This window comes from Apus apus, chromosome 2, assembly GCF_020740795.1.
Source record: "Apus apus isolate bApuApu2 chromosome 2, bApuApu2.pri.cur, whole genome shotgun sequence".
Lineage (NCBI taxonomy): Eukaryota > Metazoa > Chordata > Aves > Apodiformes > Apodidae > Apus > Apus apus.
The window spans coordinates 84,178,773-84,205,862 of record NC_067283.1 but is presented as its reverse complement, the minus strand read 5'-3'; the positions used below and the strand labels follow the sequence as shown (position 1 = coordinate 84,205,862).

Below are 27,090 nucleotides of genomic sequence, written 5' to 3'. Positions count from 1 at the left end.
TTGATTTTTATAAAGGCTAATTAGAGTGGGTTGGCAAGCACATTTAAAGAAACATAGTTTATTATGTTAAATAGGTTGAAGCCCGGGAGCCAAAAATACTGTTTGGTAGACAGGAATGCAGTCAAATCATGTAAGAATATGGCTGAGAATCTTGTAAACAAGCGTATTTTCCTACCACTACTCACAGTTCCTTCGTAAGGTTTACTGTGTGATCACAAGGCTTTACTTTTAACATTATTAAGAGTGCTACTTTTAAATATTTACATGGTACAGACCAGTTTTGCAAAGTGCCTGCAAGATACCAATTAGGAACATCTTTCCTAGGAGACACTTCCTGCGTGCAAAGTTAGGATATGATTAAAAATGTTAGTTGTGGGCAAGGTCAAATAATAGGGTCAATTAAAATGCAGCTATGCATTAAACAAAGAAACCAGACTCAATCTCAAGGAAGCCAGTGGTTTGCTTGAGTTTCTAGGCAGCTCTAGGAATGTTATTCTTCTAATATGACAGACTGATAGTAAACTGAAAATTTTCTCACAGTTAAAAGCTCAGCACTGACAAGAACCATCTGGAATCAGGTTTCTGTGTCGTGTAAAACCGGCTCTGTCTTTTTCTTTTGCTGCATTTTGTTTGTAGCCTGAGCAAAGGCATTGCTCCTGTCAGCATTACTCTTTCTTCTATTATTGTACCATAGAGTTTCAGATTTAGTGTTGCTCTGTTCAGTGACCTCCTTTCTCTTCAGCTAGAAGACTTTTTTAACTGTAATTTAATTCCTACGCTGGAGTGCAATATTAAATAGTTATTATTTTAGAAAGACCATATTTAAGTCACTCCAACTTAAATGCTGAGAAACTTGCAGGGAAAGCAAACCAACATCTTGTAGCAAACCATAATACTGCCATCAAATCACACTGCTCTGCTTTTTTGTATTGGGTTGTTGCATGCAGATCCAATCCTTAAAGCTCTATTTGCTGCTCGCAGTACTCAGCATTGCATTCAGGACAGAACTGACTGCTGATGAGCAAATTCAAAAACATTTGCACTTTAGCTTCTTTCACCTAGCTTGTCAGTGGAAATGAAACACATCTCCAGTTCCACTGTCTAAACAATTTATTTAGGAATATACAAAGATCCAGCAGGACTTGAGAAGAAAATGCAGTTCTGTTACATAATGCACTAAAAATCCTTTGCAAGAACTTGGGAAGAATGTTAAAAAAAAGACATTGCATTTTACATGTGTGTATTGGCAAGAAATACTGAAATTGCTGAATTATTTTGCTTGTTGTTTGAAGGACTGATAAGAGCATTTATACTCCAAGCACTTCTGGTAATAGTTTATTCCAATTAGGTGTTCCCTTTCAGGATTTCTCAGACCTTCCATTAAAGAAAATCTTCCTCTGAAGTACATCAAGATGCCAAAAATAAAAATCTGCTTAAGTCACCAATCAAGTTACCACACACTCTCAGTCCCTTTCTAATGCGAAATAAATGTGCTCTAGCCTATATTCATTGTGGTCTCAACCATTTCTTTAACAAAAAGGTAGAAACAGGCCAGAACAACACCATGAATTACAGAACAAACCACTGGCAGAAATCACCGTTTTCTCCCTTCATACTTCCATCCTATTCCTATCTTCTGCCTTGCTTCTTTGCTTTTATCCTTTCTGATCTACGGAGTAAACTGATTCTGTAGTGCATTGCTAGCCTGGGGTGGCATAGAGAGCAAAAGCAAGACACTGATTTGAAACTGAGGTTTCTGAGGTTTGCAGGATTTTAAGATCTACCAGGAGATGCTGCACTATGCAGTATCAAACTTACATATAATATATATGCATTTTAAAATATCACCACTCCAAATCCTGATTCATGTTCTGCAGCCTACTTATGCTGCTTTTCTATACGGTACAGAAATAACATGCATGGCTAATATTAAATAATTTATTTACATAATTAAATTATAATTAAGTCTGCCAAATATTTTATCATTCTTTATGGATGCCTTTGTAAAATCTACAGGAAGTTAATTCCACTGCCGGATGCAAACAGCTGAATCATCTCTCTGTCCAGTTGCAGTCAGAAGGGAAAATACAATTGTTCTTATCAGGGGAACATTCTGGTCAGTTTCCTCTGCAGCTAAGAAAAATACTTCGTTGCATGTAAGATGTGTCAGTAGAGCACCCTCTTGCATCAGGCTTCCAGCATTACAAGATGATGCCGAGTGGAAAACAGCAGGATGCTTGCTCTCCTTTGAATTGTAATTTTAAGTTTTACTCCATCTATTAAGAAGCATGGAAGAAAAATATTTTAGCTGAAAAAAAAGAGCCATGTCCTAAGGAATGGCAGGAAGGAAAAAGGACATACTGGGGAAAAAGTGAATGGCTAAAGTCTTCCAGGGGTTTCTGCTAAGGTCTTCTTGTGTATTGATTTCATAGAACAGTTGCATCACTCCATGAATGCTTGAACCTTTGTTCCAATTCAGCCAGGCCACAATGCTAGTTATATTTTTGCATGTAGCACATAAAAGCTTTCATATTAGATACCAAAACAGAAGTGCCTACTTTATATGACTGCAATTACAAAAGCTTTGTAATTTCAATTGACAGTTCACACAGTTAAATTATTTAAGAACTTTTTCTTTTTGACCAGTTTCCAGATTCTTGTTGTCAGTCCTTTAGAAGACAAATCACACCATTTCAGATTCGTATCTCCAGGGTTAACTGCAGTAATATGCTTCCCCAAACAGACCCACCCTAGTTTTCCTGATTTTTTTTTTTCTCTTCACATAAGTATTTCTTTTACAACAGCAAACTGTTTCCTCCAAACCCACAGTGGTGAACTTAGTATAAGCTTTTCTTCAGCCTAGAGTGCAGCACATTGCCTCTTAAGTGATGATCTTTTTATCTTCTTGCTGCTGTTCCGTGAACAGGAGGTTGCAGAGCAAGGATGTGCTTTGCTGCATGTTTCCCAAGGGAACTCACAGGGCTTTGTGCAATGTCCAGGCAAGCACTAAGCATAGTTAAACACACTTTTTTTTTTTAATTTTAATTATTTTTTTTTTTAAATAAGGGAGGAACTGTTCAAACAAAAAGGAGCCATTCCTACCTGATTCTTCTTAAGCTTAAGAAAGAAAACTTTTCTGGAAACTTACAATCACTGTAAATCCCAAGTACAAATAAGAAAATGTGTTTTTAAAATTAGAGGAAGACTAAACTAGTAAATAAAAAAATCCAGTATTGTAATCTTTTAACTGTTCTCCAGTTGAAAATTCATCAGATTTTAGGAGATCAATCCTCATTGGCAATTTCACAAGTCATCCCCTCCTGTTTCAATGCTTGCATCACTGCTTCCAGTTTCTGGCCCTTCTAGGTGAAAGATGGATATTTCATACTTTCTGAAGACTTTTCTTAATGAAATATCCCACTAACTTCTGTGGCCTCTGCTGATACTCCACAAGTACATCATGTGAGCTACTAATCTGATCCCCTTCAAGCCGATTCAGAAGAGTGACACACACTACAGCAGCTAGAAATGAAAAAAGAGCATTAGTTAGGAATGACATTCTGGCATTTTTACTGTCCAAGGGCATTTCAACAAACAGCTAGAAGATTAGAAATATGAGAGAAAACAAACCCAAAAAAATGGTGCACAATGCTGTAAGATGCTAGGGAACTAGCATGCTGTGGATTATTAATAACAAGAGTTACAAATAGTTTAAGGCAACTGATGCTACACTAATAAAGCAAGAGCTCTCAGACAGCTGCAGATACTTCTTATTTTGTCACAATTCTTACATTTTTCTGTATAGGAATTATATTTCACAAGTACCAAGGACCTGACTGGTTGGAAGTGATCAGAGACACTGTTGTAGCAGCTGTAGTTACAGCCCTCTGCTATCAACTTTATCCTCAACTTGAATCCCTGTGCTGTAGATGACATCCCTACAGAACCAAATAGATGAGCCACTTTGACATTCATGGATGAGGAGGGCTGCAAGTACATGAAGATCTCATGGATCATCTCAGGCTCATCTGCTGCCTTTTAGTAATCAGAGCCCCAAAGGTAAATTCCCTCCTTTGACACAAACTGTGCTCTACCATCACTCTTCTGTATCTGGGGTTTCTGCTAGTGACACTTGGCAGAGCTCAAGCAGTAATACACATCACAGACCTACAAAGCAGAGACAGCAGGAAGGACTAAGCTCCCTAATGGCTCAGTCATAGAATGGGTTGAGTTTTTAATCACTGTCCAGTCAGAAGGAACTGAGGATGCTTGATATCAACTACTGGCCTTTTTGCTTATTTTTCTTCATTTTGTCCTCCTTGAGTTTAAGGAAGTTTAAGAAATATCAGTGTTTTAAATAGGCAACTCCTTGCCAAGGAAAGTGAGGCACTATAGCATGGTAGGCAGAAAGGGAGACTGTATTATAGTATTTACAAACTCTTTTTTTCCCTAATCTTTCCTGAAAATTAGTTAGCTTGTTGAAAAAAAGTTTTAAAACTTAATATGATTAGTAATGGTTTATTCATGATGCTTCTAAAAATCTTTAGCTGTTTAAGAATTAAAGCCATAAGTCTACACAAAATACTTTTATTTTCAATTTTATATGAAAGTACAGAAAGCTATTATAATTTTATGTATATGAGAATCACCTGTTTAAATTAACGAGTTGCTTCCTGGAAACTTCAAAAGCTAACTGAAGAAAACAAATTAATGCTATAAGGTAATTAGGTACTTGAATGATTTACATGCTTGCCATGGGCTGGAATAGCAAATGACAGAACTAAACCTTGTAAGAACTATGTGAGGTATTTTGCTAAGTCGTGAATACATATGACACAAATCAAACAATCACAGCAATAAAAGTATAACCAGAACTGGGTTTTTTTAATATGTAAAAGTTAACACCCCCATTTGCAGTTTTTACAACAACCCCCTTGCAGAAAACAGAAAACTTTCAATAGCTTGAATAAAATGACCTTAAGTTAGTTTACCTCTGACACCGCTGAGATTACACATTGCAGCAAACACAGAAGACTCCATCTCTATGTTTCTGACACCAGAATCATAAGCTTCCTTCAAATATTGCAGTTTCTCTTCTTCAGTATATAAGCAGATTGCACCATCCAACCTGCCCTGTCCTACAAAGCAATTTTGCAGAAACTTTCAGTGTGATGAAGTCACCGAACAAATTCTGTTTCCAGACCACCCACTTACTGGAGTTTTCCCTACACAGTGTCCAGCTTTTACTAATACTCTTTATTTTCATGCACAAGACAAATTGGACAAAGCTATTCTTAGTTATCGTTGGAAACTCTACATATGACTTGCATTTTTTAATAATGTGAATCACAGTTACTTTAATTGGTGTTCTCCAGCTTAAATTCTCAAATTCATAAATTGGAAAATACTAGTAATTTCCCTTGTGCAGCATGTGTCAAAACTCAGCAACAAACTTGAAGCTGCATGGAAGTGCTGTATTTTTTCTGTGTTTCATCATTGTCTATAATAACTGCCAAGCTTGATAATGCTTTCCTGATGCTATCTTAAGAGGATAAACATTTTATTGCTTACAGACTCTCTAAGGTAAGAGACGAAGAGCCTCTTAAGCTATCACTAGTATAATTTTTTGAGAAAATCAGTTTATTCAAATTGTTCCAGAATAACACCTACAGATAAAACAGCAGCAGGTTATGTACAGTAAAGATACATTACATAGTCTTTTACTCAGTACCTTTTGTTTTCAGATGTACTCCCAGATTAATGCCCTTGAGCGTGTTCTGTTTTTGCTGTATGACCTAGAAATATTCCTGACACACCTTTTTTAGTGTAGCTTGCACCTGTGGTGACTGAGGAGACAAACAAACTGATTGTGTCTGCTTCTGACCAAGCTTGAGCACTACCATGAAAACCAATGTTCCCTTCTGCATTGGACCCTTTGTCACCTATTCAGTAACAGCTAGAGAAAATAGTATCAGGTGCCATCTACACTCTGTTCTTGCAAGATTTGAAAGCTGCTTGTGAATAGACCTAGGAGATGAGAAAAGCACCTGAATGTATGTTTATGCAAAGTAAGTCTTGGAGGTTTGTCTCTCCTAGATACCAGTGTTGACACAACTCAGCAAAATATTGTCTTCAGTTGTATGATCACTGGTTTGCTTAAAACATGCACTGGAAACAAGTTCCAACACTTCTTTTAGAAAATATTTACTTTAGATACTTAATGAGTGAAATAAAGAAACCAAACCAAACAAACAAACAAAAAATAATAACAAAAAACCAGCACAAACCAGACACAAATAATGCTTACTCCTCTAATCCTCTAGAATGCCCCAGTAAATCACAGTAATTTTGTGACAAAACACACCAAACTGACATGTACTTGAAAAGCATATAGACAGACTATCTGTATTTCAGAGGATCTGTTAGAGCTGGGGGGAAATAAACCTCCACAAAATTAAATGTTCAATTCAGCAAAATGCTAAGGACAATGCTTTATTTTGCATATATGATGAACAGGTTAATTACAGTTGACAAGACAACTCAAAGTAGGGAATGCATCCTGTTCAGTGAACTGGAACCTTGATGTTAAAATACTACTCAATGTATATTGGTTGGTGCTTACCAACACACTTCTGTCAGTCTGTCACCAGACAGAAATCTTACCTTCATAGAAATCCAGAGTGCACATAGTGTTCCCAATGACTGTATTGAATTGACCAATTTCATTACTGCACTGCATCAGCTCCTTAGTGAGCTCTTCATCTAGGTTTGTACTGCGAATCACAGTCTTTCCCAGAACAACCTGTTCAAACTGAGGTTTGAAGGTGGCATCTACAGACTGCCTAGTTATAACCACAGAGCCTGGCTCCAGACCTGCAGTAAAAAGAAAGAAGTAAAGCTTCACAATATAGTTAATGCTTTGTTTCCACACACATAAAACATACATTTTGATCCAATCCTGCTTCCTTTAGAGGTGGCAATTTTGCCCCTGAATTCACCAAGAGATTTTTTTCTGCATGTGCCTAGCTGCTTCAGTTTATTATTACAAATAATTTCCAAAATAACTTTTTTTTTTTCCTTTTTCACTATATAGTCTTTCTTATCTTATACTTTTCATACAGGACAGGAATTTACTTCTCACATTGTCACATCTCTTAAGTGCATTTTCTCTGTTTGGGGGTAGATATTGCCTTTTTCTTCAAAATTCATCTCCTGTGGAAAACTGTTCTGACTATCAATCACTTACATGCAGAGAGATGCTTTACTCTCCTACAAAGATGCTTTGGTTTGAAGAAAAAAAATAAATCAAGAGGGGAAATACCTATTCCACCAGAGGTGCCAATGCGAATAATGGTTATGTTGGAACACTTGGCATGATACAACAGTTTGATCAGCTCGTGCAACATGATTGAAATAGAAGGAATGCCCATACCGTGCTGAAATGAAAGCAGAAATTCATATTCAACATTCACACAGACAATGCAAAATACATGAGGAAGAAGGAGCTGCACAGTATCTCCTTCCTGATATTTTTTTCCAAATGTCTCCTAACTCACTCCCACAAAAACCCTAACCAGTGGTCCAACTGAAAGGCGACTGCAGGTAAACAGACAGACTCCCACTGGCTTTCACAGACTATGGCTCAAGTACAGTATTTCTAGAAATAATGAATTATAAAATATTTGCATTCTCAAGAGTATAAGTAGTGTTCATTCCTAATAGTTGACAAATGAACTTAATCACAGAACTTTTCTGAAACACAAGAAAAACCCCACTCTGATATTTTACCAGCCTGAAGTGCTAGTGAATAGTTAAGCTAAGTTTTTCCAAAACACAGGCACTGTGTTTTAGTCACAAAGTTCAGCAAATATAAGTCCACCTTAGCTTGCATGATCATGTGATAATTACAACTCAAAAGGGTGCAGAATGATATTGCAGTTATGAAATTGCCATTGAAGTATGTAATCATATGTACAAATTAAAGGTATGAAGTTTTAAAATGTATACATGAGTTGGCAGCACAAATCCCATGGAATGCTACTACTCTTAAGCTATGTTAGCACATTTGACAATGACACTTAGCTCTGGATGTAATACAGTCATTTTTTCCAATACCACACATGCATCAAGTGACCTTTTTTGCCCTTTATGCAGGATACAGGACAGGGATAAAGCAATGGTAAGTTTGCTCAAAAAAATTGTAAGGCCATTCCTGCAACATCTCAGTGATACATTAAGGAAAAGGGAGGCAAGAAAGGAGTGAAGGTCTCAGAGATTGGCACTCTTAGAATAAAAGGCTAAAAAGGCATTCTTAGCTGATTGCGCTATTTTGAGCATGGCTGGCACATACTTAGAAACCTGACTCCATCTATTAAGTGTTTAAAAGAAATGTGCATTCTGATTTTCTGCTTCAAACAGCAACACTGAACTGTATCCCATATCTGATTAAGTGAGGTACTTACACTGACTGACAAAACAGGCCCCACTTTGTACATTGCGTAACGGTCCGTTCCAGCACAGATGTTGGGAAAGTCACAACCAGGGCTTCCAAGCCCCAGTTCTTCAGCTATGTAGGCAATAAAAGCTTTCATCCGTGAAGGACTTCCTCCAACACATACAAACTGGGGGGCAGTATTCAACAAAACAAAATTAATTGCATGACTCAGAATAGCAAAGAATATGCAAACACCAACATGAGGATGCAGCTACATTCAGTTAATACAAGGCTATTCCCAGATGTGATTTTTCTCATAATCATTCTAGAAGGTCATCAAGAAAAAATACAGAAGAAACCCAACCCTTCAATATAAGCACTCAAATGCCTTCATCCTCTTTAAACTAGTAAAAGCTTGAAAGCCCCTCAAAATGGAGTTCTACCTGAATAAAGACTGCAGCACTTGCCTTTTTACTGGATGAAGAGAGACAGTCAGAAACAATTACCCCAATCTGCTTGCTATTGAACGTGACAAGCCCCACAAAATTTTACCCCCTTCCTATTAATTCCTCAGTTGGTGGTACGCTGACACGTTTAGTCTTACTTTGAAGACAGCTATACTTCCACCTTATGCAGAAAAGCTTAGGCTATTTGAATGAAATGCAGTGCCCTACCTTAACATCTCCAAACAATGCTGGAAAATCATGGGTACCAGTCCCAAGAGCAAAATGGTACAGGATGTCTTCTTTCATTTTCTCCAGGTGAGGGTTGCAGAGACAGATAAAATTCTCTCTGCCGGGACAGCAGCATTGTGAGACATACAGAGTGTATACAAACCCCTACACTGAACAGATGGTAATTTTGCAAAGTCAAGCAGTAAAAGTTGAGAAATGCCACACCTAAGTATGCCTGCAATACCTTATTTGTTTCCTCATTCATTATGTTAAGGAAATGCTAAGTTTCATTACCACCTTACATCTCCTAATAAATCACATAAGATATTTAACATTCCATTTATTCCACAGGATGAAACTGTTGAAGAAAACCCGAGATGGCAAGATGCACTTGCAACACTGCAACCTTTATCTTAATATTAAAGCTGTAAACCAGTGGAGGCCTTTATGGGCAGAACAATGGCAGCAGGACCAGGGAATATTCAACAGACCACCTTACTACACAGACAATCTATACAAAGCTGAAAAACAAACTTGACATCTGTGTTTTGACTGACCCTCCTAGCCAGCTGGGAGAGGTGGAATGATTTGGGCTTTTCTATCCCCTACAAAGTTGATTTCTGTTAATTTGGCTCACTGCAACTCTGTGTCGTCCAGCTAGGAGGCAAAAACTCTACAGCATGAGAATGGTAACAAAAAGACAAGAGGATCTGATACAGGACAGGAAAGGGGCAAACAGAAATGTGAAGCAAATAGAAAACCATGGAAGAGAAAAAAAATGCAAGGGAGAGAGGAAGAGGTAAAAAGAACCAGCTTTCTCTTAAGTTGCTTCCTGTAAGGAAGCTTAAAAAAATGTATCTTTCAGAAGAATCAGGAAATGACAAGGCAAGGAAGGAAAACTGCATTATGTGGGATTGCCTTCATGGAAAATTTGGCAGTAGACTAACCAAGCAAGCTGAATGAGTCATAAAACTTCTGCCTTCTATGCCTGATGTTTTAAGTTCAATTAAAACAGGTAGGAAAGACTAGTCAATAATCACAAGCTTAAGCAAAATACTGGCCAATACTTCAAAGTAGTTTCTGAGAGGTGAAATCAAGTAGTAAGTATCTTCCAGACATAAGAAGATGACTTAATAGCTTAATGAAGGCTCACAGCAGACACTGAATGTCTCAGCAAATACAAACTGCTTTGTCAGAGGAGACAAACAAAAGTGTTTGCATGGAGTTTATGCAAAAAATTGTTAAGGCATTACAGGAACAACTATGAAGCCTAAACATAGATGTTTGGTGCTATTTTAGATGTTTTAGGTTATCTTGTCTGTCACCTAATGCCTCTCCAGAAAGGCAGTGCTTTTCTGTAGGTTCTATGCAGAATGAATTGATTACCTTAAGAAGCCTATAGTGGCCTCAATGCCCATACTGAGGTGACTGAAATGTCCCTCAGAAAACAAAGTTACAATCCCAATATTCTGAGTATAACAATTGTTTCTGTTCTTGAAATTCTTTCTCCAAGGTCACTTAACTATCCAGCAGTGGCTACACAATCAAAGAAAAAGGTATCATCCCAATCCACCCTACTTGTCCCTGCCCCCCACAGACTATCACCTTCAGCAAATGAAAAAGCAGCCCAACAAAGCAGAGGATTCATTCACCCCTTCAGGAGTAATTTCTTTCCATCTCCCCCATGCCCCATATCCCTCTCATCATACAAATCCCACCTGTGGTAGATCCAAAGGCTTTGGTTGCCTTTGTTCTTCCCTCCAAGAGACCTGTTTGACTCTGGGAGAAATAAAGAGCAATTTATGGCTCTGCAGAAAGGGGCAAGTGGCCAGGATTTTGCAGGCTCACATCAGCAAAGCTCCCAGGGTGTCTCCTCTGAATTATTCCTGTTTGGTTTTGTGGGACTCTCTACCCATATTTTACAGGTCACTCACTAATGCAGATCAAATAGCTGGCTGTGTTGACGTGTATTGGAATGGCTTTTACATACAAATAGGCAATAACTTGAAATCACTTTACAATTTGTTCTCAGGCAAGCAAAAATTATTTCCCTCGTTATGAGAATATCAGCAACAGAAGCTTCTCTCCAGGAAATAAACTGGGAAAAGGCGAGGCCTCTATTAAAAGTACAGGGAAATTAATGTGGTATGCGCCAACACCACTGTCCTCATGCCTGGCCGAAATACAGCTTGCTTCCTTCTTTCGCAGTGACTGTACTTCACCTTTTTGATCTCATACCCTACCAACAACACCTTTCAACCCACTGCCTCACTGCAGCTAGGGGCTTTTACTAACTTGTACTGGTTATCTGCCCATCTGGATCTGATTGCAGACTTGGACCCTGGGGTAAAATGGGCAATAAAAGTAAGCATATTACTATGGTTACTATGTGTATTACTATGTGTACCTAGGACCAATGCCATGGATTTACAGTAGAGGCAAAGTTTGCCTGATAAAAATATTTGGCCTGTAATTCTAAGGAGCTGACAGTTTATTCCCCCTGCACTGTTGTAAAGCACCTACAACTTCTGGAGGTTTAAACAAAACACAAGTATCTGAGGACCACACACACACATTTTACTAAAATAAGCTTACAGTAAGGACCAGAGAAACAGATCAAAGTAATTGTTCAAATTCTTGAAGCAGGTAGGTCTGGCCATATGCAACAACAAAAGTCAACAATTCAACAGCTCACTGGATTAAAAAATATATTAAAACAGGCATCATCTATGCTTTGAAAAATTCACTGTCATGATAAATGAAAAGGGCTAGCCAGCAAAGCTCTCTGTGTAGGCCTAGTTAAAGCAGATAGAGACTTAATCTGTCAAAATAGCTTCTACTAGATACTGGATGTTATAATCAATATTTGTATCATAAAGTTTATCTTAAACTAAATGAGAGTGCTATGAGTTTGGGGAGGAAGTTAAGTGTAAACTTGGAGAAGATAATTAATTTCTGAATCTTACTTTGAAGACTGTTCATCATCAGCTTTCTTCTCATTTGAGACACCAGGAGCCATGTATGCTTGTACCTAGAATTGTATTTAAAAAAACAGATATAAGTGCATCAGAATAATCCCACCTGTAATGCTAGCATCATTAACAGTGATAGAAACCTTCTACATAGATGATACTGTCACGAATATGGAACCGCCAAAATAATCCAGCCAAACTGCAGCTTTTCAAATTACAGCAAATGAGCAACTGCAATTTTTTATGGCCAAGCATCACCAGTTTCAAATCACTGAAACCCAAACTAATGCCTGGCCAACACAGCCCCCATCTCACCAGTACTTCTGTTCTGTGGTATAAGCAACACCCAGCTTGCAGGGCAGAGAGAGGTAAGTCTCACAGCTAACTAACTAATCCTTTTTCTTCTGTACCTCCCACAGCGACAGTGACTGCTGAAGTAGCTTTAGCCCCCTTTCACTTCTGGCTCCAGAAGGTCTCCAAAGCTCATTTCTGTCATATGCCTGAAACTTGAGTCCAGGAAGCATCTTACTCATATTCTCTTCATTAAACGCCTCCTACTGATTTTAAGAGCATTTCTATCTCCAACCTAAGGCTGAGGAAGACTAAACCTCATTTAAAATAACAGCCTTTACTAAATAGACCTGAACTTCACATGTACTAGAGCTACTATAAACATGGACTAGAATCAGTGCCCAAGGAGGTAAAGTGTAAAAGTCCCACTTCAAATCAATTATGCATCCTTATTGTTGCATGATTATAGCCAGTTACTACAGGGTACTGCAAATGTGTACATTGTGGGAAAATCTGTTTTTTTTTTCCAAGAAAACTACTCTGCCATGAGTCCTAGTAACATGCACTTAAAAGATAAGAAGAAAGAGTGATTTTTATGTACCTAAATGATAATTGACTGCAAATAAATATTAATTCAGCTGCTGTTCACAGTATTAAGCAAACACATTATTTGTAAGAGTGTTCTTGGTTCTGTGTTCTCCTAATTAATGATGTACTTCAAAAAAACGAGAACAAAGTTCTGACAGTCCAAAGGTCCAGAATACCCTCTCCAACAGTGCCTGCCCAACAGGAGATGCCTTGGCAAGAGGAGAAGAAAGGATCAAGCAGAAAGCAGCTTTCCCTTCAGGAAATCGGGGAGCAACTGACAGGCAGTCAATTGATATGAAGCCACAAAACTCTCACACTGCCCAAACAAACGGAAAACTTATAGCCACGTTAAAAGTTTCAGCAGCCTTCCTCAGCCGAAGTTACAGCTGATGTTCACGAATAATGGGCTCACAGCAGGACGCGGCTCAAGACAGGGCACAGCCCGCTTGAACGTCTGCAAATGCTCTGGCCAATGTTTTAAAACCGAGCGGAATCCATTATCCTTGCTATCGCTCTTCCTTTGCCTTTTTTTTTTTTTTCCTTTTTGGTAAAACGAAAACCGCCGTTAATAACAGCTTTAAGAATCAGGGAAAAGCTCGAGTTTGCTAGTTTAGTGTTGATCCATCATTAGAAAAACTGAAGTCATGGCAACGCCGGTTCTCACACTGCGGCTCCCCTCCCGAGACCGTACCAACCACAGCCCGCCCAGGGCGCACAGCGCTGCCAGACGGCTTCCCGACCCCGCAGCCGGAGGAGCCGGCAGACATCTCCCATCCAAGCCCGGGGATGCCGACAGAGCCATCCGACGAGACCCCCGCGACCCTTCCCTCAGCCCACGCCGAGCGCTTTCCCCGCTAGCCCCCGTTTTCCCGCCGGGAACACCCACGTTTCTGCCGCTACCTCCCCCCACCCCCGGCAGGGATTTCGCCGCCCGGCCAGCGAAGCTGCTGCTGCAGCCGGGAGGGAAATGCCGCCCTGAGGGGCTGCTACTGCCGGGGGGCGGTACGGGCACCTCGCCACCCGCCCGGCGGCTGCGGGGTGTGTGTGTCCCTCCTGTCCCACCGCGCCTCGCCCCGCACCTCCCGAGCGGCGCCTGGCGGGTCCCGGCTCTCACCTGGGGCGGCGGGCACCGCCGCTGGGAACCCGAGCAGGACTCTCGCTGCACCGGACGGGCTGCGGGGCGGGCCGGCCGAGCCGAGCCCAGCCCAGCCCAGCCACCTCCCGGCAGCGGCGGGCGGGCACCGCCCCGCCCCGGGCGGAGGCTGCGGCACCGGCAGCGCTTAACTGCCTGCGCGCCGGGCCCGCCGCGGCAGGGGCAGGGGCCGGGGCAGGGGCCGGGGCAGGGGCAGCGGCAGCAGGGACACCAGCGGCGGCAGGCACCGGTGAGGGATGAACAGCGGTGCGGGAGGGAAGCACGAGTAACTCGCGGGGCTCCTGCCGCTCGTCGGCAGAGCGGCTACCTGGAGGCTACGGGTTTTCAACGTGATCTTACACCGTGTATACAAATATATAAACACGTGTGGGCAGCCTGGGGGCTGCAGAGTCAGGCTGGGCTGCGTGGACGCTGGTATGTATATGTCTTGGTAAATGTCTGCTCGTACGGAGTGTCCTTCGGCGCGCTTCCTTTACTAGCCCTTTGGTGGGGCAGATAAAGGCGGTGAGGAAGAAGCAGAGCGGACTGCTGCTGCTGGAGTGCTTCAGTTGGACGGGACCTGCAACCATCATCTAGTCCAACTGCCTGACCAGTTCAGAGCTGACCAAGTTAAATCACGTTGTTGAGGGCATTGTCCAAATGCTTCTTAAACGCTGACAGGCTTTTCCAATGTTTGACCACCCTCTCAGTAAATAAATGCTTCCTAATGTGATGTCTGGCCCTCCCCCAGGTGCAGCTTCGAACCATTCCCACGCATTGTATCACTGAATACCAGGGTGAAAAAAAGATCAGCAGCTTCCTCTCCCCTCCCCCTACTTAGGAAGCTGTAGAGAGCAATGAGGTTGCCCTTCAGCTTCCTTTTGTCCAAACGGGACAAACCCAAAGGCCTTAGACGCACCTGACAGAACTTTCCTTCCAGCCTTTTCTGGACAACATTCAAGGACCTTCACATCCTTGAATTGTGTGGCCCAGAACTGCACACAGCGCTCAGGATGAGGCCCCACCAATGCCCCACCGTGGGAGAATCACCAATTTGATCAATTTGGTTGATCATGGTGTGTGTGAGGCACCCCAGGATGTGGTTTCCCTTGTGGCTGCCAGGACACACAGCTGGACTCACACTGAGCCTGCTGTCACCCAGCACCCCCAGATCCCTTTCTGCAGGGCTGCTCGCCAGCCACTCCTCACCCACGTTATATTTGTGCCTGGTGTTACTCAGTCCTAGGTGCAGAATCTGCCACTGCAACTTGTTAGATTTAATCCCATTAGTCATAGTCCAATGTTCCAGTCTATCGAGATCCTTCTGCAAGGCCTCCTGTCTCTCAAGAGAGTGAACAGCACCTTTCAGTTTGGTGTAATCATTGATAGATACACTGAACAGAGGAAGCCCTAGAATTGCACACTGAGGCACACTGCTGGTGACTGGTTACCAGTCAGATTCACTACAACCTTTTGAGCTCTGCCCTTCAGCCAGTACTTCACCCAGAGTGCCATGAACCTGCTCATCCCACAATTGGACAACTTGTCTAGAAGGATGCTGTGATGGACAGTATCAAAAACCTTACAAAAATCCAGAAAAACTATATCCACTGCCTTCCCCTAATCTACCAGGCCAGTGATAGGATAACACAGAATGTAACAGGATACCAAATTGGTTAAACCGGACTTTCCCTTTGTGAACTGTGCCTCTTGATTTCACTGTTCTGTAACTGCCTTTCAACAGTGCCCAGTACTTCTTCATATTTTTTCCAAAAACCAAGCTTAGACTAACAGGTCTGTAGATTCCTGGGTCCAAAAGAAGCTACACTTAGTCTGGCTTAACTGGTTCAAGCTGGAAACAGATGAATTTCAAATTATTAAAGGGCTAGCCATCAACTAAGCAAAAACAAAGCAAAAAAACCCAAACAAAAACCAATCAACAGAAACAAACAAACACCACAAAAACCCAAACTCAACACTTATAAAGCACTTTGTAAGCACTTAAAGTCCAATGTCTAAATTTCCTATGTCACGCAAAAGGACTTTGTATGGGAACGTAAGAGAGGGAAATCCCATGCATACAGATGCATTTCTAGCCATAAACAGCATCCAAGAGAAACTGGTCAACTAAGAAAAATATCTCCTGTTCAACTTGTTTAAATCTCTAATAGAAAAAATAGAAGCACAGTCTCCTAATGCGTCTTCATTTTTCTGTTCCTTGAGTATTTGTCAAAACTTAAAAGCTATTGTAGTGTACAAACAAAAATAAGCAACTTCAAACCAACCTTTAATTTTGTGGAAGAAACTTTTCCTTTCAACAGGAATATCACCTACCCCTTTGTCTTGGGGTCCACTGAAAAATCTGCTTTGGCTTCCAGGAGGATTGTCATTCAGCTATGTATTAAGTGAATAACCAATGTAAATTACTTCTTTTTAAATAAAGAATGATCGGGTTACTACAGTTAACTTGTCTGAAATGTTCAATAAATAATACATCTCAATGAACTCATAATTAGTAACCTTCGCTCAGTTATTTCTAGAAAACTTTTAAAATTTAAATTGGTTTAAAAGTCATGTTTGTTTGTTCTTATCTTTGGGTTCTCACTTCATTTTTTATTTCAGTGGGAAAGATACCTCAAATAAATGTTTATAAACATTATTTTGAAGGGTAACAAATACACAGCTATATACAAAAATAAATTCCAGAACCTGCAACTGACCTCTCTTTTTGGATTTTTATATTGCATTTATGAAAATGTGCATCTTTGGAAAGATGCAAAGTATACTCCTTCCTGCTCACCACAGACGACTTTTATAGTCAATTGGTCAAATAATTCAGCACCACTGTTCAGACATTTACCTGCTGCATTTTGATTCTTCAGTCATTTTGGATGTTTAGTATAATTAAAACTATCAATAGGATGAAAAAATGAACTTCTCTATTTCCATGTCTAGGTTTTTTCCAGGCTATAGCATATGTAACTACAATATGGAAAAATAATCTGCAGAGAACAGGAAAACCAGATTAAGTTTGAGAAAAAAAATGGGGCTTTTACAACTAAATCTGTACATTCAGTGCAGATACATGTATTTAAGAAATTGATATGCTGAATTCAGTGAAATTTTGGATGCTTAAGAAATTGCATTGGACGATTCAATTTTGTTTGCACTGCTACACAAATACAGTTAATGTATATATAGCCTTGATCTCTGAAAAAATGTTTATATTTTAGTCTAGTCTAAAATGAAGTGATGATGATTAAGTATATATTAAAATGAAAACAGCCATTAGACTTTGCAGCAGTTAAACTATTGTATGTAGAAAGAAAATTACTCTTCAGCACCTAACTGCCAAGTTATTTTTAAATCTGTACCTGGAATTCTTTTAAAAATATTCATATATTCGGTATCCTTGGATGTAATTCATAAAATGTAACTGTCCTTTTGTTTTGCCTTTGAGCTTGCAAAACAATCAGTATTCAAAAAAACCCACCTTCTCTCACATTACTTAAAGGCATTCAAGCACAATACAACTAAACAAATGTTCCAGCATTTAAAACATGACTGAAAAACACTGAAAATCCTTCTAGACCCAGAAGCTTCCACTGCTTTTCCATGGAACTGCTGATGACTTTGAAAACTGCCAGCTGCATGACGGCATTTAGTCAGAATTAAATAAAAACATAATTACTGGGGTAGAGCAGACGTGAGCAACACATTCCCATCCTTGAATTCAGTTGGAGCTTTTCAATTTGTTACACTACTTTCATTCCATGTACCTTGGAGAGCGGGTAAGCTTCCTTCTGCTGCAGGTCTCCATTATTCTGAACACAGAAACACAAATTCCAGGGTTCTCCACCTGCTCTGCAGGCTGTTAATATTCTAATTCATACTATTCAAACTGTGATCCATGAAGAACCAGTGGACCAACAGAGCTGATCAAACATCTCCGTGGCTTGACTAAGGAAAACTGAATATGCATTAATGGCACATTAGCAAACTCTTAAGAATTTGAGGAATGTCATGTGGATACTACCTAATGGTGACCAAGGTAAAAAGAGACAATTTTTACATTAGGATATGGCATACAATTTTAAAATGTCTGAAAAAAAAGCACTATAAACACATCTAAGAGCACAACTATATTAAAGCAAAACAACAGTGCTGAGTAGCCAAGTTAGGATCTCAGTTGTCTTTCTGTTTCTGTCTCTAACAGTTCCCTAAAAATATGACAGTTTTGGACAAGAACTCCAATACTGAGGAAAAAGTGTTCAAAAGCTAAGATGACTTACACATCAAACAACTCAAAGTAATAAAGTTAGTTTAGGACAATTTGTACATATCTTAACAAGGAGACCATCATATATAAAAAGAACCATTAGAAATCATGTTTGCAAGTCAGCAGAATTGCAGCCACACAGGAATTCTCATTTTATGGAACAGATTTTGAGGGCTTTGGCACAGCAAGCACCTTCAGGTCTATCTCAACAGGTGATACATAAATTTGAAAATACTTTTAAATACCCACTCTGTTTTTGATTGTGTGGTTTTGTTTTGGGTTGTTTTAATTATTTTTGTTTTGGTTTGTTTTATTATTTTTCTTTTGGTTTGTTTTAATTATTTTTCTTTTGGCATAACATTACTGTCTACAACTTCTTCAGTAAAAGCATACTAAACACCTTCCAGAAAACTTTCTAAAAAATAATTGATTCAGTATCTGATTAAGAAGAAAACAGCTTCCTACTCAACTGATGAGCATTTAAAAAAAGACTTGCCTGCCTTACTGTTAAGCAACTTAACTCCAATGAGTTTCATCATCATCTTCTATTTCCCCTTTCTTTTATGTTTTGGCCAGTAAAGCATATAACTGCAAACAGTAATTGAAGGTTTTCCAACAATCATAGGATTCAGGAAATCAAAGTGGGACTGAAAAGTAGTATTGCTGTTAATACTCTTAAAGTATGCCACAAAGGCTGAACATATTTTACTGTTGCAGATTGCCATTGGTGGACACAACAAACCCAGCCCTCTATTACCCTTTTTATACAGATGTTAAGAATTAAAAGTATAACCTTATCCATGAAATAAAGATAGCTGCTTTCCCAGATAAGGCAAGTTCATGTGGATGAATAATTCTGAGAAATTCAGGAAATGGCCCTTACGCTTTGGAGAACATCATGCAGCTACTGATGTTTACTGAATTAGATGTAAAATTTTATTGTTAAAATGCTAAGGGTATCAACAATTTGCCAGTTACAGATGCACAACTTCTCCATGCAAGCTTATGCTTTAGCGCTTTCTGTAATGACAGGTGACAGTTTTTCTACTGGTCAGGTTTTAATAATATGAGCTCCAACTTGGACAACCCCTGGTACTCTAACCTAGAAAAGCAAATTTTACCAAAAGCTCTGCTTTCACAGCAAAATTAATGGTTTCAATGTGTCTGAACATAATCTGTGATACAAACTGTCTGTGAAAACAGCTCTAAGGTAGGAATTGTTTTCCCCCCTCAGATCCAGCTTGATGTAAGCTTTTTTATATTTGCAAAATTTTGCTGATTAACCTGCAAATGTATGTATTTTCATAAGTTTTAGCCTTTTATTTTGGCAAATATGACTTAGTTGAATTGTTGGTTAAAATGAACAGCAAAGATGGACTCAGATGCTGGGTCTAACAACAGCAACAGCAAAATTTCCACAAACTTCACTGAAATTTGGAGGATTCAGCTTATCAATAGATATTTACCTATATATTTATTGATATTTGTATATATTTTATATATTAATTTATATTTTATATATTAATTTATATTTTATATATTTTTATATATTACCTATATATTTACCTTATCTATTTCTAACTAATTTTCATATGAAAGTTCTGAAGAAGGGCACTATTAAGCCAAACACTCTAAACACTCTGTTCAAATAAATGTATATTCACTAATATATTTTAAAATCTTCAGCTCTTGGATCAAAGGTCTACAATGAAGAGTCCTCTCTGATAAGGAAACTAAAAATTACCATTTTACTTACTAAAAACTTCATTTTTCATAGTATTAGCAAAAAATACCTTATTGAAATTGCATCAGCTTTCTAATGGGCTTTACAATAAATATTTAATTATTAACAAAATGTCAGGGATATATCCTAATTCAAGTAGGTAAAAGAGCAAATGTTACAGTATCTGTGTATCTAACTTTTCTCAAAATATTAAAATAATTTATATACGTTGCTATTTGAAAGTACAAACTGTTTTGCTGGTGTGAATAAACACAGATCTAGCATATAATATTTTTGTTAAGTTCAAAACTTCAACTTTTTATTTAACAGCTTAAAGTCATATATATAGCTTAGTCCGCACCATGTTACCCAGTGATTCACCTTCTGTATTACAAGACTGTAACAGGAACAGTCTCTTGGTCTTTATTTAATTAAGCAGCTGCATGCTATGACTGATCAACTAGCTCCTGTGCAGCAGGCGTAGCAATAGAATTATCCTAGAAAGGTGAATATCTATCTAAATAAATGGGCCTTTTGGGAGTAGTAAGTAATCTTTCCAGGGAAGGTTTGACTTTTTTACTGCAAGTACCCATACCAGTTCAATTATTTATATTTATGCTTCATCCCATACCATACTGCCCCCCTTCATCTTTCTTTATGGCATAGGTCATGAGTATAACTGTAGTTAAATAAAGTTGCTGATTTGGACACACAAGTATTGTACCAATGTTTAGTAAAATCGGCAGCAACATAGTAACCCTATTTCACAACAACAACACAGGAGCACTAGTCTGGTGTAGAACAGAACTTTAGATTTGCTATATTTTATTTAATATATTAAGAAAAAGTCTAGGAATACACATTGACAGCTGTTGCCTGTTCTTTAAAGTTTGCTATAATCAAGCACAATGAAGTTCATGCATATTGGAAAAAATACTAACTCTCAATCCTTCTCAATCAGGGATGAGTTCAACTAAAAAAGTAATCTATCAAACATGTAAACAGTGGATTATAAAAACTTTACTTTCTTCAATAGTCTTTTAAATTACTTATTACATCCCTGAAATCGTGGCTTTCATTAGTTGCTTGCAAGTGCTGATTCCAACTGTGATGGTTCTGAATCTGCAATAAAAAAGATTAAAGTTCTTAGGATAACTTCAACCATAGGAATGAAAAGGTCAACTAAATTTTTCAGTTTCTTTCACACATCAACATGCAAACACATTCCAGTACTTTTAATTTTTAACTAACAAGATAGACAAACTACCTACAAACTCTGCAGTATGATGCAAATATATAACCCAACACAAATGGATTACAGATTTACATACGAAATGGGCTATATCTCCTGTCTGATGTGTCTTGGACTTATCCTCTGCAAGAGATAATAGAGAAAGCTCCATCTCAAAAGGGAGCAGCAAGGTATTCATGCTGCCAATTGCTTTGAGCAGACAAAAGAACCCAAGTGGGAAGAAAATACAAGCACTGCTTTCAGTGCATACCTCAAAGAATTAAAAGGACAAGGTCAAAACTGAATCAAGGTACATGTTTGGATAAAACCATACTGATACAGAATCAATCTCACTCGGAATAGCTACAACTGACAAAGGAGGGCAATAAAAGCAAAGCAGGTGTTATTTTATCTAGGAATTTGTGAAAGAAAAGCATCTCAAAAATAAGATGTATCTATATATCAAACTGACTTTTCAGCAACCTTTACAGCATACCCATCATTTTGTTCTCTATGCCTAAGTAGTATAACCAAACCAATAACAAGATTACTCTGAAAATACCTTAGCTTTCTTTATATCCCTCATGTCCAAGGGAGTTACGGCAATCCCCAGTGTATATACACCTGCATTCACTGATACAATTACAAAAAAAATTCTGGAGCTTGCAATGTGTATGCTCAATAATATTTTAAAAGGTTGTTATAGAAAACTGATACACCCACCGTGGTTACTGAGCCACTATGAAAAGCCTAAGCAAAAGGTCTTGGACAAAAGTAAAGGGAAATTCCTGCCCTCTTAAGTATTTTCAAGTGATGCATTTGATAGCCGTTACCATTGTGCATGACAAAGTAAGGTTTGAAATTGTATGTAAACACTGGATAATTTTTTCTCTCTAATAAAGCTGTTGCAACTCCACTGTCTTAAACAATGCACATATATTTATTTTGACCAATTTTTATGAACAGAGATCTGTTTATTAAGCACAAGCACCAATGACATTTGTCACAGAAATTTCAGAAAAATATTAGTGGTCAGACTATTCCCAACAAAGAGGCAACAAATATTTTATGGTCTGCTTAAATTTAGGCAGGAGGACAGTTGTGTCTCTGCAGCACTTTACAAATGCCCATCACACAGAAGCCCTTGGATCAAAATAGAGCTTACTTCTACAATTGTAAACATGAAAAAAAAAATCCATGAAAGCCCCTGCCTTCACTGACTACAAGCAGGAGCATTATTTTCTTTAGCTGGTCACCTAAGCTAAGCATGGTAATTCAGTAAGTCTCATCACATTCAAAGAGAGCCACATAAATTATTCGGGCTACCCTCTGCTGTTGTTATGATCCCAACTCACTTTAAAAGAAACAACTTTCAGTAATTTTACCTTTGGACTGCTCACTATTTTCTGATGTTTCTTGAATCTTTTTTTCCTGTCCCATATATTGCTGAAGCCAGTCAGTCCCATAACCATTACTTAGTAATTTGCTAAAGTTTACTGCTTCGCTTTTTCTCTGAGCAGGCCTGTAAATCCAAATATATTAAGGTAAAAAACAGCATAAGTAAACAAAAAATAGGATTAGGTGGAAAAAATTTACTTTACACAGAAAGGGCAACAGTCATATTTCTAAGTAACTAAACATATTCTACACGTAACCAATCAAAGAAAAAACAAACAAGAAACCCACAAAAAACCAAAACAAACAAACAAAAAATCAAGCAAACAACCAAAACCACCAGAGCACACAACTACACTCGATTCAGTAATGTGCAATTTTACATGAGAAGAGCCATCCATTTTATTGGAACTAAACGTGTATAATACTTACACAGTTTTGGTCTTAAAGACAAAGAAGTGGAAAAGGTAAATCACACAAAAAATGTGAAAATAAGAAAGACTAATACTCCTTCTGCACTGCACAAAAGTGAAATTTTGTCACAGATGTGCTCATAAATTCATTAAACAATCTAAAAACTTTTGCTGCATCATTAACGTATTTTGAAAACCTACTGGGATTCCGGATGACTGTGTAAGAAATTTTTAAGACAAAGTATGCAGAAACAACTCAGTTGTACACACAGCTGATGATGTGATTGCACCACATCACAGGTGATATAATAACATAATAATATTTTTCCAGGTGTCCATTACAGTATTTTTGCTGTGCCTAACCTCATCTAGACTACAGTTTGTGTGTTTTCTTAAAATGGCAGTCCTACTGGTATCTCTGCAGCCTGTGCTTACAAGACTAATGATGTGCATTATAGTTTGCATCTGTTCACTGGTATAGAGAAAGAACCCAGCCAATTTAAAATACATTAAAAGAAAAGCAACTGTATGCTTAGTTTTCCTAAAGCAAAGTTATAATTAATAGCTGTCCTATGTGAGTTAAAGTGCTATTAATTTAGCTGTGTGTAAAACTACAATAGCAACACACAGGATAGCAAGTTTAGTAGCAGTAAGGATCCACAAGTCCATGCACAGATCCACTAATCTCTGCAATTTCACAAGGAGCAACATTACTTGTATGTACAAACAGTTGCAGGCTTAGGAGTTTAATGAATCTCATCAGTGTACTACTTACGTAGATGGGAAGGAAAGCTTATTTTCCCCACTAAATTCCTTGTTTGTAGAAACACTTGGCATGCTGCTCGGATTTTTAGGGCTTGTAGCTGGGAGCTTTACCTGTGTTAGAGAAATTTTAATAAAAGGAGTTCTGATTAAAATAACCAAAAATATTATATTATACTATATTAAACTATATTATATTATACTATACTGTATTCCCTAAATGTCAAGTTTTACTTCAAATTTTACTATCTATATTACTTCCATAAGTAGAGGAATATAAAGAAATAGCAAAAAATAAAAGCAGCACCTTGCATGAAAAAAATGGCAAAAGAAGTCCTGAAAACAACCCCAAGATCATCACAGGAAGGTTTGTTCTGGACATAGCTTGCACTATACTTATTTTGTCTTGGATACATCTTCAGTTCAAGGACAGCTAGTGCAGTATCTCTGGGGACTCTTGCATTTTAAACCAAAACCAACCCCTTTTTCAGAACACGTTTCTCTTCCTCCTTCCTTCATCTTTTCCTCCCCCAATCTCAATAAACAAGAATTCTGTTCACCGAGAGTGAATTGCAGGAGAAATAAAGCCAAAGATAGACCCAACCTACTGGCTTTCATTCACACTGAAATTATACACGCTATATAATGTGACTGGAAACTGCACTCCTGGTTCACATGCTATACCAGCAGCACCTAAGAGAAACATGGCTTTCTTCTTATTCTTGAACTGCAATACAAAAATTGACTCTGGAATACAGAAACTCAGGTGGACTACAGCTTCGCTTCCATTAGAACCCACAGGATCAGCTAGAAGTGTCTTCACAAGCTCTACAAACAAAGCATTGTCACAGGCTGCTTCTCCATCATACCTTCATTGTCTCTGTTTTTATCTTGTCCTCAGCATCCCGCTGCCAAACACTCTTCATATCAAAATCAAAAGGCCCTCTTTTTGTCTCGTAAGTATTACCACGATGCTCATCAGGCTTAAACTCTTTGTGAATCATATAATCTGGTAGAGAAGAAACATAGCTCCTGCAGACAAAGATTTAACACTTGTTTGTACAAGGGATGCATATCTTGCATTTTAGTATGAAAGTATTCTGACACACTAACAGGTGAAGTTACACACTAACCCAAGAAATGATGCAGGGTCTCAGCAGACTCACCGTGGCTCATCCGTTCCTGGAGAATCGGAGCAGTGCAAGTACCAGTCAGGTGCAGCATTTGTGGCTGGAGGGGACTGCATTGTCACAGGAGCACAGTGCTTCAGTAGGTCTTGAGGAAAAAAAGGCAAAAGCATTACCTTTGTGTTTTATCAGGAAGAAATCCTTGCTTCATTCAGCAATGAGCATTGTCTCCCTTGATATAATGGCAGTCAGAACCTCAAAGCGTTCATTTCCACTTGCACCTGTTTTATCTTGCTCTAAATGCTCTGACACTTTCCTAGTGGTCTGTTAATTCGTATTTCTGGATTTGTCACCCTGATCTAAGTGTGCATGCAAGGCATCTGCTCGAGTTCCTCATGCTTCCTTCTTGAATAAAGGAAATAATGAAACCATGGATCACCTTGGTACAAGAACTGAGTTTGTACAGCACTGTAACAAACCGAGTACCATCACATAAAACACTGTATAAACCTCTACCAAGTTTTCTGATTATTCTTTTTGTGACATCATTTTCAGTAGACAGCTACTTAAATAGCCCAAACATAAATTACAAAGACCTCACTCAAATGCAGCTAAACCATCATCATTAACTTAGATCAGATCCAGTGCAAAACTACACATTTTGCTAAAAGGCAGCTATACACTGTAGACCAGCACATTGCTTCGTTGCACATTTTCAATTTTTCTATGGGATAATTTTAAAACTTCAAAAGATTCTTCTGTAGTATCTACAACCAATTTCTACCATCACAATCAAAGCCAAAGAAAACAAAGGAAAAAACAACAAGCAAAACAGACACTCACCAGGTTGGCCTCCTTGCTTTGCCAGCCTGACATAAGCTGAATCAGTCTCTTTAATCCAATTCCTGTGGCACCTGGATGGCACTTCATGGGGAACTTTTGCAAAGTCCCCAAGACCTGGAATCTGGGACATTGGAGGAAGCGTGCTCTTGGAGGTTACGGACTTCTCTGGTTCTTTCAGCGACATGTGGTATTACTGTTCTGTGATAATGGAAAAGAAAACATTTATGGTAAAAGTTAACTGAGAGCAGCTCTTTTTTCAGGCAACTAACAAATCAAGCCCACCTGAAACTTGAGCAATATGCTGTGTTTCAGGTTGGAGACAGAACACCAGGCTTGCTTATTCTGGGGGATATAGTACACACAACTTCTAGAGGCTCAGATGCAACAAGGGAACACTTTGTTTTTTCAGTTAAAACAGCATCCAAGTTTTCATGTAGTGTTCTAATACATACATCTTCATGCAGATAACTATTTCCAAGGACACCAAGATTAGCAAGAGGCACAGCAGCAGGAAACACTTAAACCTTTGGTTTTCTTTTCTCCTCACCCATTAGCGAAAGCAAAGACAGTGCCTGTCCATTTGCAGGTCTTTATTTGTAAAACAAACCAACCCCATCCCAAACCACCCACCTCCCCAGATAAATACATTTAAAAAAAACCACAACATCCAACACCCTACCTCCTGATACATTCCTTTCTCAACTTGTAGTGAGCAAAAAGAAAATATCAGGGGTAAAGAAACATTACACTCTGCTTGCTTTCACTTCACTAATTGCTCCATCAGAAACTGCTCGATCTCATTATCCCAAATGGTGTCCTCCTGTTTTTTATTTGCTGGGTCGCTACTGTCTTGGAACTCTACCAGATGTAATGGCTAAAAATTGGGGGGGGGGGGGGGATAAATTAATAGACATTTCCAGTAAAACAGATCAGCGATCCTAGATAAAATGCCGGGGTGGGGGGCAACGGGAACCGGCTGCCGTACAGGTCCCTCAATGCCTGCTGTTAACTTCCATCCTGCAGCAAGGGGCCGTGGTGCCTGACCGAAGCCTACATAGCTGCGAGCCTTGTTATGGAAATTAAGCGTGCCAGCCACTGCAAGAGGGTTTGACCCTTGGTTTCTGCATAAGCTGAAAAAGATTCCTTTATGAAAATGCTTCTGATTAATAGCGCTACAGCTGGAGCCGGGTGCCCCTGAAGAGGGACCCGAAACAATCCCTGAGCTA

At 38.9% G+C, this 27,090-nt stretch overlaps 2 protein-coding genes across 3 annotated transcripts; both read right to left on the bottom strand.

Annotated features, from left to right (window-relative positions):
• Positions 1-1,092: 1,092 nt before the first annotated feature.
• On the bottom strand, positions 1,093-14,168 carry UPP1 (uridine phosphorylase 1). 2 transcript variants are annotated; one of them, XM_051610015.1, is made up of 8 exons: positions 14,074-14,168; positions 12,075-12,139; positions 9,109-9,226; positions 8,463-8,621; positions 7,322-7,436; positions 6,664-6,873; positions 4,992-5,138; positions 1,093-3,522 (listed from the first exon to the last, which is right to left on the bottom strand). In XM_051610015.1, the coding sequence occupies exons 2-8, from the start codon at positions 12,125-12,127 to the stop codon at positions 3,383-3,385; spliced, it is 942 nt and encodes a 313-aa protein (XP_051465975.1). In that variant the 5' UTR covers positions 12,128-12,139; positions 14,074-14,168; the 3' UTR covers positions 1,093-3,382. The 2 variants fall into 2 exon arrangements, with proteins under 2 accessions (XP_051465975.1, XP_051465976.1); XM_051610016.1 differs by lacking the exons at positions 9,109-9,226; positions 14,074-14,168.
• A 6,968-nt stretch (positions 14,169-21,136) lies between these two features.
• C2H7orf57 (chromosome 2 C7orf57 homolog) lies at positions 21,137-26,054 on the bottom strand. Its single transcript, XM_051610019.1, has 6 exons — positions 25,865-26,054; positions 25,061-25,169; positions 24,764-24,926; positions 23,908-24,008; positions 22,710-22,846; positions 21,137-21,215 (listed from the first exon to the last, which is right to left on the bottom strand). Exons 1-6 carry the CDS (start codon positions 26,046-26,048, stop codon positions 21,172-21,174), a joined length of 738 nt encoding a protein of 245 aa, XP_051465979.1. The 5' UTR covers positions 26,049-26,054; the 3' UTR covers positions 21,137-21,171.
• Between the last annotated feature and the right edge of the window lie 1,036 nt (positions 26,055-27,090).